Source organism: Salvelinus namaycush, chromosome 8, assembly GCF_016432855.1.
Source record: "Salvelinus namaycush isolate Seneca chromosome 8, SaNama_1.0, whole genome shotgun sequence".
NCBI lineage: Eukaryota > Metazoa > Chordata > Actinopteri > Salmoniformes > Salmonidae > Salvelinus > Salvelinus namaycush.
The window spans coordinates 19,934,059-19,943,192 of NC_052314.1; the positions used below are offsets into that span (position 1 = coordinate 19,934,059).

The 9,134-nt window shown below is 38.3% G+C and overlaps 1 protein-coding gene across 3 annotated transcripts; it reads right to left on the bottom strand.

Moving 5' to 3' along the window:
* Positions 1–280: 280 nt before the first annotated feature.
* plekhb2 (pleckstrin homology domain containing, family B (evectins) member 2) lies at positions 281–8,601 on the bottom strand. 3 transcript variants are annotated; one of them, XM_038999439.1, is made up of 8 exons: positions 8,518–8,584; positions 8,168–8,216; positions 7,679–7,831; positions 7,375–7,477; positions 7,227–7,266; positions 4,097–4,183; positions 1,993–2,110; positions 281–1,800 (listed from the first exon to the last, which is right to left on the bottom strand). In XM_038999439.1, exons 2-8 carry the CDS (start codon positions 8,202–8,204, stop codon positions 1,655–1,657), a joined length of 684 nt encoding a protein of 227 aa, XP_038855367.1. In that variant the 5' UTR covers positions 8,205–8,216; positions 8,518–8,584; the 3' UTR covers positions 281–1,654. The 3 variants fall into 3 exon arrangements, with proteins under 3 accessions (XP_038855367.1, XP_038855368.1, XP_038855366.1); XM_038999440.1 differs by lacking the exon at positions 8,168–8,216 and having other exon boundaries at positions 8,518–8,601; XM_038999438.1 differs by lacking the exon at positions 8,518–8,584 and having other exon boundaries at positions 8,168–8,510.
* Between the last annotated feature and the right edge of the window lie 533 nt (positions 8,602–9,134).

Consider the following 9,134-nt stretch of genomic DNA (forward strand, 5'->3'; position numbering starts at 1 on the left):
TATTTATTTGCTCTCGACTGTCATATCAAAGTTAATTGTTTTTCAAACACCATGGCTGCGTTCACACAGGCAGCCCAATTCTGATATTTATTTTCAGTAATTGGTATTTTGACCAATCAGATATGGAAAAGATCTGAGGTGATTGGTCAAATGACCAGTCAAAAGACCAATTACTGGAAAAGAGATCAGAATTCGGCTGTCTGTGTAAACGCAGCCCATGTGACATCAAGCGGCTTCCCTTGAGCCAAGGTGGAACTCAGAAGTTGCTAGGATTTACATATAGTTTCAAACGTGAATTTAATGATAATTTAATACATAATGGTTAAAATGTCATACATCACTGAAGAGCAATAACCAATGCATTAATTCTGCATAACAAAGCATGTTTCCCATTTGAAATGTAAGGTATAATGATTTTTACTTCATTTGATATCAAATAAATATCCTATATCATAAATTACTGTATACAACTTTCATGTCAAAAGAGGAAACAACCTAGTATTCCAAATGTCTATACAAGGTGGCATAACTTTGAATGAAATGTAAGACTTTGAAATTGAATATAAAAGGTTAATAGGTGAGAAACCAGTCTCTATGATGTGTTCAGTGATAAAAAAACAATGAGGCCACTCAATTATTTAACTAGTAACTTATCCACTTAACCAAAGAGCACAATGTAATCAGTCAAATATGCCATTAATATCAGTAACAGGAAAAAGTTAAATATTTAAAAAATCATTTTGGGAGTGTGAGTAAATTCAAAACAATTAAAATGTCAAGGAGTATCTTTCAGTTCTCTGTTGTAGCAGCGATTAAACTTAAGATGAAACTGATGACGCTTGTGCATACCCTAACAAACACATGCATCTCCTGAAAGTCCATTCAAACGTGAGATAAAATAAAATACATGGTTTAACGCTGACAATGGAGTAATAGGAAAACAAAACAATAAGGACTGTAGTAAAGAAGAAAACAAATCCCATGTTCACTTCCCCTTAAATTATATCTAATATCCTACCATGTTAAAGGAATGACAATAACCAAGAAACATATGAAGGTGAGTAAAATTACAAAGATAAAGTGGAAAACCCTCACAAAAGCACATTGGATGTAAGACAGGTTTTAGGTGAAGAATCAGGATGCTCAACCCTCAAAGGAACAAAGAAATGTAGCCTACGCGCTCAGGCAGGTGCCACGACACTCTTATTGACCACTCTACTACATGGGACATCAGAACACTTGAAATTTGCTAGACCTGAAAAGATATTTAATATCTCTCTCAAAACCTTTCCTTCAACTGTGCGTTAGAATATCCAATTATCATTTGCGTTTATTCAAAAGTACATTCGTGTTTCAAACAAAAGGACATACAGTACAAACAAAAGAAGAGGCAAGCTGCATAATAGCTACTGTGCCTAATAGAAAGTGCTAGAGCATTAATACATCAAAAGTTTTGGTAAGGACACAAATGGAGTAATTTACTGGCACATCACAATCATGCGTCATAGGTGAACAAAGCCCAACCATCACATACATTTAACTCCTCCATCTCTGTCACATGGCTACAGAGATGAAGTTGCAGTGCTACCAACATGTGGGAACGGTGTGTGTCAGTTGGGGGTGGGTATCGTTGTAAGCGGTTCCTATGAAGACACTAGAAGACAGAGAAGAGAGAGCCAAGAGCCAATCCAGTCGCAGCTCCAGCAAGCATGCTGAGAGCCACGTCTCCTCCATCGTCACGTTGACGCTCGTGAACAATAACCTGATTCATCCCTTGGGGATTCCTCATAGGATATGCTCCTACAAATCATGGTGGGAAACATTAACTGCAGTTAGAATGGTGGAAAAAAGCTATATTGCAAAATAGTAACTGAAAGATTACATCCATTAAAAGAACAAAGGAACATTTAATTAAATGTGATTATCAACGTAACTTTGACATTCCTTCGGGAGCATGCAAACAAAAAAAGTGTGAATTCACCCTGTGCGTACCTTGGTATTGATAGGGGTATGCAACAGCATAGGGCTGCCCATCAGCTGAGTAAATTATCTGTGTGCCATGGACAGGAGGAGCTGGGGCATACCCTCCATAAGCGTCTGGAACATAAACCTGTTGGAAAGGCAGAAATCACTTGTGTCACTATTGGGGAGACTACCACTACTGCCCTGGTATCTAGAGAACTGATGCAAGCCATATACATTTATCCAAAACCACAATATATAGCATAAACACCATGTTACAGTGCCTTCAGAAAGTTTTCACACCCCTTTACTTTTTTCCATATTTGGTTGTATTACAGCCTGAAGGTAAAATTGATTACATGTAGATTTGTTGTCACGGGCCAACACACAATACCCCATAATGTCAAAGGGGAATTATGTTTTTTATTTTTTATTTTAATAAATGAAAAACATGTGAAAAGCTGAAATGTCTCAAGACAATAAGTATTCAACCCCTTTGTTATGGCAATTTGCTTAACAAGTCACATAATAAGTTGCATGGACTCACTGTGTGCAATAGTGTTTAACATGATTTTTGAATGACTACCTCATCTCTGTACCCAACACATACAGATAATTGTAAGGTCCTTCAGTTGAGCAGTGAATTTCAACCACAGATTCAACCACAAAGACCAGGGACGTTTTCCAATGTCTCAAAGAAGGGCACCTATATTGGTAGATGGGCTATAAAAAAAAAATACAAGTAACATTTTTTTTTTTAAAGGCAGACATTGAATAACCCTTTGATAGTGAAGTTATTAATTACACTTTGGATGTTGTCTCAATACACCCAGTCACTACAAAGATACAGGCGTCCTTCCTAACTTAGTTGCCGGAGAGGAAGAACGCGCTCAGGATTTCACCATGAGGCCAATGGTGATTTTAAAAAACAGTTATAGTTTAATGGCTGTGATTGGAGAAAACTGAAGATGGATCAACAACATTATAGTTACTCCACAATACTAACCTAACTGACAAGAGTGAAAAGAAGGAAGCCTGCACAGAATAAAAAAATACTCAAATATGCATCATGTTTGCAACAAGGCACTAACTAAAGTAATACTGCAAAAACAAATGTGGCAAAGCAATGACCTATTAGTCCTGAATACAAAGTGTTATGTTTTGGGCAAATCCAATACAACACTGAGTATCACTCTATATTGTCAAGCATAGTGTTGGCTGCATCATGTTATGGGTATGCATGTAATTGTTAAGAACTGGGGTGTTTTTTCTTTAAATAAAAAAAGAAATAGAGCTAAGTGTAACAGATGTGAAATGGCTAGCTAGTTAGTGGGTACGCGCTAGTAGCGTTTCAATCAGTTACGTCACTTGCTCTGAAACCTAGATGTAGTGTTGCCCCTTGCTCTGCAAGGGCCGCGGCTTTTGTGGAGCGATGGGTAACGACGCTTCGTGGGTGTCAGTTGTTGATGTGTGCAGAGGGTCCCTGGTTCGCGCCCGTGTCGGGGCGAGGGGACGGTTTAAAGTTATACTGTTACATAAGCACAAGCAAAATCCTGGAGAAAAATCTGGTTCAGTCTGCCTTCTACCAGACACTGGGAGATGAATTCACCTTTCAGCAAGACAATACCCTAAAACACACAGCCAAATCTTCACCGGACTTGCTTACAAAGAAGGCAGTCAATGTTCCTGAGTGGCCGAGTTAGTTTGACTTAAATCTACTAGAAAATCTATGGCAAGACCTGAAAATGGTTGTCTAGCAACCAATTTGGTAGAGCTTGAATAATTTTTAAAGAATAAAAAATGGGCAAATGTTGCACAATCCAGGTGTGGAAACCTCAGACTTACACAGAAAGACTCATGGCTATAAATCGCTGCCAAAGGTGCTTCTACAAAGTATTGACTTGGGTGTGAATACTTATGAGATATTTCTGTATTTTATTTTCAATAAATGTGCAAAAATGTCTAAAAACCAACTGTTCACTGTCATTAAGGGGTATTGCGTGTAGATTGAATTCAGGCTGTAACACAACAAAATATGGAGTAAGTATAGCGGTATTAATACTTTCTGAAGGCACTAGACTGCTCAAAGCATATTTACAAACGTAAAGTCTAGGCAGCAGGCTCACATACGTACCGGAGGTGGAGGACCATATTCAGAATATGGAGGAGGGGCAGAAGCAACAATTTGCTGCGCAAAGCCAACCTGAGGAGGTGCGACCACCTAAAAATATAGAGATATACACATACACACAGTACCAGTCAAATGTTTACACACACCTACTCAAAAATAAATATCAGAATTGGGCTGGCCGTGTAAACGCAGCCATGGTGTTTGAAAAACAATTAACTTTGATATGACAGTCGAGAGCAAATAAATAATAGTGCTTAGTATGAAATGTAGACTACTTTACACACACATTCTATAGATTATTTACACATTTGGCATGACAGTGCTGTGTGTGTTGGGTCTGGGGACAAACCGCTTGTCTCAACACCGTTCCCTATATTTCACATCACAATATTACTCTCCTATGCATTGTGTTCACATCCCAGTTTCTTGTGAATAATAAGCTATATGTTAGTTTATAATTGCAGTTGGATATATATACAGTACCAGTCAAAAGTTTGGACACACCAACTCATTCAAGGGTTTTTCTTTATTTTTACATTGTAGAATAATAGTGAAAACATCAAAACTATGAAATAACACACATGGAATCATGTAGTTTTTGCTTGTTCTTATCTGTAATTAAATATATTATTAAACTGCATTGTTGGTTAGGGGCTTGTAAGTAAGCATTTCACTGTAAGGTCTACACCTGTTGTAGTCGGCGCATGTGGCTAATAAAATTTGATTTGATTTAGTAACCAAAAAAAGTGTTAAATCAAAATACGTTTTATATTTGAGATTCTTCAAAGAGCTTTGCACTCTTGACATTCTCTCAACCAGCTTCACCTGGAATACTTTTCCAACAGTCTTTAAGGAGTTCCCACATATGCTGAGCACTCTTCTTATTTGTGTACTTTAGTAGTGGTTTCTTTGCAGCAATTCGACCATGAAGGCCTGATTCACGCAGTCTCCTATGAACAGTTGATGTTGAGATGTGTCTGTTACTTGACCTCTGTGAAGCATTTATTTGGGCTTCAATCTGAGGTGCAGTTAACTAATGAAATTATGCTCTGCAGCAGAGGTAACTATGGATCTTCCTTTCCTGTGGCGGTCCTCGTGAGAGCCAGTTTCATCATAGCGCTTGATGGTTTTTGCGACTGCACTTGAAGAAACTTCAAAGTTCTTGAAATGTTCCTGATTGACTGACTTTCATGTGTTACAAGTAATGATGGACTGTCGATTCTCTTTGCTTATTTGAGCTGTTCTTGCCATAATATGGACTTGGTCTTTTACCAAATAGGGCAACCTTCTGTATACCACCCCTACCCTGTCACAACAACTGATTGGCTCAAGCGCATTAAGGAAAGAAATTCCACAAATTAACAAGGCACACCTGTTAATTGAAACACATTCCAGGTGACAACCTCATGAAGCCGGTTGAGAGAATGCCAAGAGTTTGAAAACCTGTCAAGGCAAAGGGTGGCTACTTTGAAGATTATCAAATATAAAATATATTTTGATTGGTTTAAAACTTCTTAGGGCTGCAATCCCGGTAACGGGATTGATATGACAACAGCCAGTGAAAGTGCAGGGCGCCAAATAAAAAAAACTGAAATCTCATAATTAAAATTCCTCAGACATACTTATACCATTTTAAAAGGTAATCATGTGGTTAATCCCACCAAAGCGTCCGATTTCAAATATGCTTTTCAGCGAAAGCACCACAAACGATTATGTTAGGTCACACCAAATCACAATAAGCACAGCCATTTTTCCAGCCAAAGATAGGAGTAAAAAAAAAAGCATAAAGAGATAAAATTAATCACTAACCTTTGATGATCTTCATCAGATGACACTCATAGGACTTCATGTTACACAATACATGTATGTTCTGTTTGATAAAGTTCATATTTATATAAAAAAATCGGAGTTTACATTGGCGCATTACATTCACGAGTTCCAAAAACATCCAGTAATTTTGCATAACCACAACATTTCAACAGAAATACTCATCATAAATGTAGATGTTAATACAAGTTATACACATGGAATTATATATATACCTCTCCTTAATGCAACCTCTGTGTCAGATTTCAAAAAAACTTTACGGAAAAAGCAAACCATGCAATAATCTGAGACGGCGCTCAGAACAATAGTCAAATTAGCCACCATGTTGGAGTCAACAGAAATCAGAAATTACATGATAAATGTTTCCTTACCTTTGATGATCTTCATCAGAATGCACTCCCAGGAATCCCAGGTCCATAATAAATGCTTGATTTGTTCGATAATGTCCGTTATTTATGTCCAATTAGATACTTTTGTTAGCGCGTTAAAAAAACAATTCCAAAGTCACGAAGCGCGTTCCCTAAAAGCTGACGAAATGTCCAAAAGTTCAGTAACAGTCAGTAGAAAAATTTCAAACGATGTATTGAAACAATCTTTAGAATGTTGTTAACATAAATCTTGAATAACGTTCCAACCGGAGAATTACATTGACTTCAGATGAGCGATGGAACAGAGCTCCCTCTTATGTGAACGCGCATGGTGAAAGCTGGTGAAAGCATGGTCAGGTCATGGCAGACTTGACTATTCCTCTTCCTTCTACAGACTGTTGACATCTAGTGGAAGCCGTAGGAAGTGAAAACTCATTCATATCTCGCTGTGATTTCAATGGGATCTTGGTTGAAAATCAACCAGCCTAATAATTTCCACTTCCTGTTTGGATTTTTTCTCAGGTTTTTGCCTGCCATATGAGTTCTGTTATGCTCACAGACATAATTCAAACAGTTTTAGAAACTTCTGAGTGTTTTCTATCCAATACTAATAATAATATGCATATATTAGCAACTATGACTGAGGAGTAGGCCGTTTACTCTGGGCACCTTTCATCCAAGCTACTCAATACTGCCCCTGCAGCCACAAGAAGTTAACACTTTTTTGGTTACTACATTATTCCATGTGTTACTTCATAGTTGATGTCTTCGCTACTATTCTACAACGTAGAAAATAGTAAAAATAAAGAAAAACCCTGGAATGAGTAGGTCTGTCAATTTTTGACTGATACTGTATATTAAGACCTGAGCTATAATACTGTCCATAAGTAGACTAGGATATGCAGGCAGAGGGTCTTTGCAGACCAGCAGAAACTCACAGAGCTGATTCTGGCATCCTGGAGAGCCATGGTCCATGCCCTGAAACAACAATGGGAAAACAAGAATAAACTTGAGTTTTCAGCAGGCTAACCCATATACACACAACTAATCACAGTCATATTGATTACAATGGGAGAGATGTCTTACAGTGCATCATCTGCACTGTCTCCACAAATGCTGATAACCCGTCCATCTCTGCAGACTATCTGGAGCAGGGCATCTCGACTTCTGCCCTCTGGAGGGTTTAGATCTGTGGACAGTGAAAATGTGGATGTAACGGTTGGTTGATGGGTTGGTGTGGATACATTTTAGTCATTAAGTAGACGCTCTTATGCAGGGTGACTTACAGTTAGAGCATTCATCTTAAGTTTGCTGGGGGGGGCGGGGGGGGTCCTATTGCGAGTTGAGAGGATTGGATAGAAAAGTATAGCAGATGCAGGTAGTCAAGTACCTTGACATGCAGTTGCACTGCGAATGTTAATGCAGTCCACTCTCATGTGGATCTCATCCTCCATATCTCGCCGGTGCTGGTCATCATAGAAAACCAGCCGCCCATCAGACCACAGATCAAACCAGTTCCTCTTCCACCGCCGCAGAATAGTGCCTGTATCATTTAATTATATTTAAATACTCTTAGCACTTGTGCAAACACAGGTCTAAGCCCCAAAGAGCAATGAGCCCATGGTGGTATGGAAAACTACATGACGAAATTCTGTGAAGTGTCAGGAAGAAAACTATAGAAAACATTTCTGCAACGAAAACTAGCAGTTCTATTGAACATGTTCAGAAAACAGGGAGGAACCTACATGAATATGTCCAATAGAAACGCCAGTTTTCGTTAAAAAACGTTTGGAGTAATGATTACACTCCAGGTTTGTGACAGACTTGTGTACTGCACTAGTGACAATGTACAGCTAACGTTAGCTACAGCTCCACTCACTCTGCCGATGGAGGAAGCCACTTTTCACAATCGACATCGTTAGGTTACTCTGAAAATAAGCAATTATAAACATTTGGAAACAAACAAAAAATGCTTACTGGATATAGCGAAATCTATTTAGCTATCTAACGTTACAAGGTCATTTTCATATCTAATAGCTAGTTTAGCTAAACCATCGTAACACTCACTGCCTACACTTGTGCCTGGTATGCTAACTAACGTTAGCTGACCGAATCTATTTACGTTGTCATTTGACCCTTTGGTAAACTATGCTTTGAAGCTTATTCGGACAATATTGCTGTCGATTATAATATGACTAGCTACACATGCCATATCTGTAATTAAATTACCTCTTGTGGAACGTCCTTTTCAAAGCCCTGAGAGGACAAAAGTTAACTGTCTTGTTTTGAATGACATCATCAATATCAGCTGACTGGTCCTTAATTAGAATGCTGGGAATTGAAGCCACGATAAACAATCATATTATTCGTTCCCTGTAATGTTACAATAATAAGTCGTGATTGTCTTTACTTTTAAAATATGAAGGAGCCAAACCCTAAAGATATCCAATCATAAGGACATGATCAAATCTGTATCTTTTGAGCCAAAGAAAATCTAGGATGTCATGAATTATGAATGTCTGTAGCTAATGTTCAGCTAATGAATGCTGTGTTCATAACCAAGTGGGGAAGGTGGTATTTAACACATGACAGGGAAAAATCCACTTAAAAGGCCCTCCAACTCTTAATTACTAGTGGGGAAATAATCAATAGGTGACGTTGCGTGCTTGTTCGAAATGGGAAACTGAGAAGTCAGACATCCGACATGATTGTGCTCAAATGTTTTTGAAGTTGAAACAATTCTTATATCAGTAAGATTTTAGTTTGATAAGTTAGCCAACATTGTTAATAATGTAATGAAACAGGCAGGGAGCAGGTCTCGAACCCTCGACCTTCTAGCCCGAAGT

What these genes read in the sequence shown, in the direction of transcription:
- plekhb2 (XM_038999438.1), bottom strand. Translation starts at nt 8,240, where the DNA reads ATGTTTATAATTGCTTATTTTCAGAGTAACCTAACGATGTCGATTGTG. An exon ending in GACAGTGCAGATGATGCACT is followed by an intron (nt 7,267 to 7,374) that starts GTAAGACATCTC and finishes TTGTTGTTTCAG; the next exon opens with GGCATGGACCATGGCTCTCC. An exon ending in ATACCCCTATCAATACCAAG is followed by an intron (nt 1,801 to 1,992) that starts GTACGCACAGGG and finishes CATGATTTGTAG; the next exon opens with GAGCATATCCTATGAGGAAT.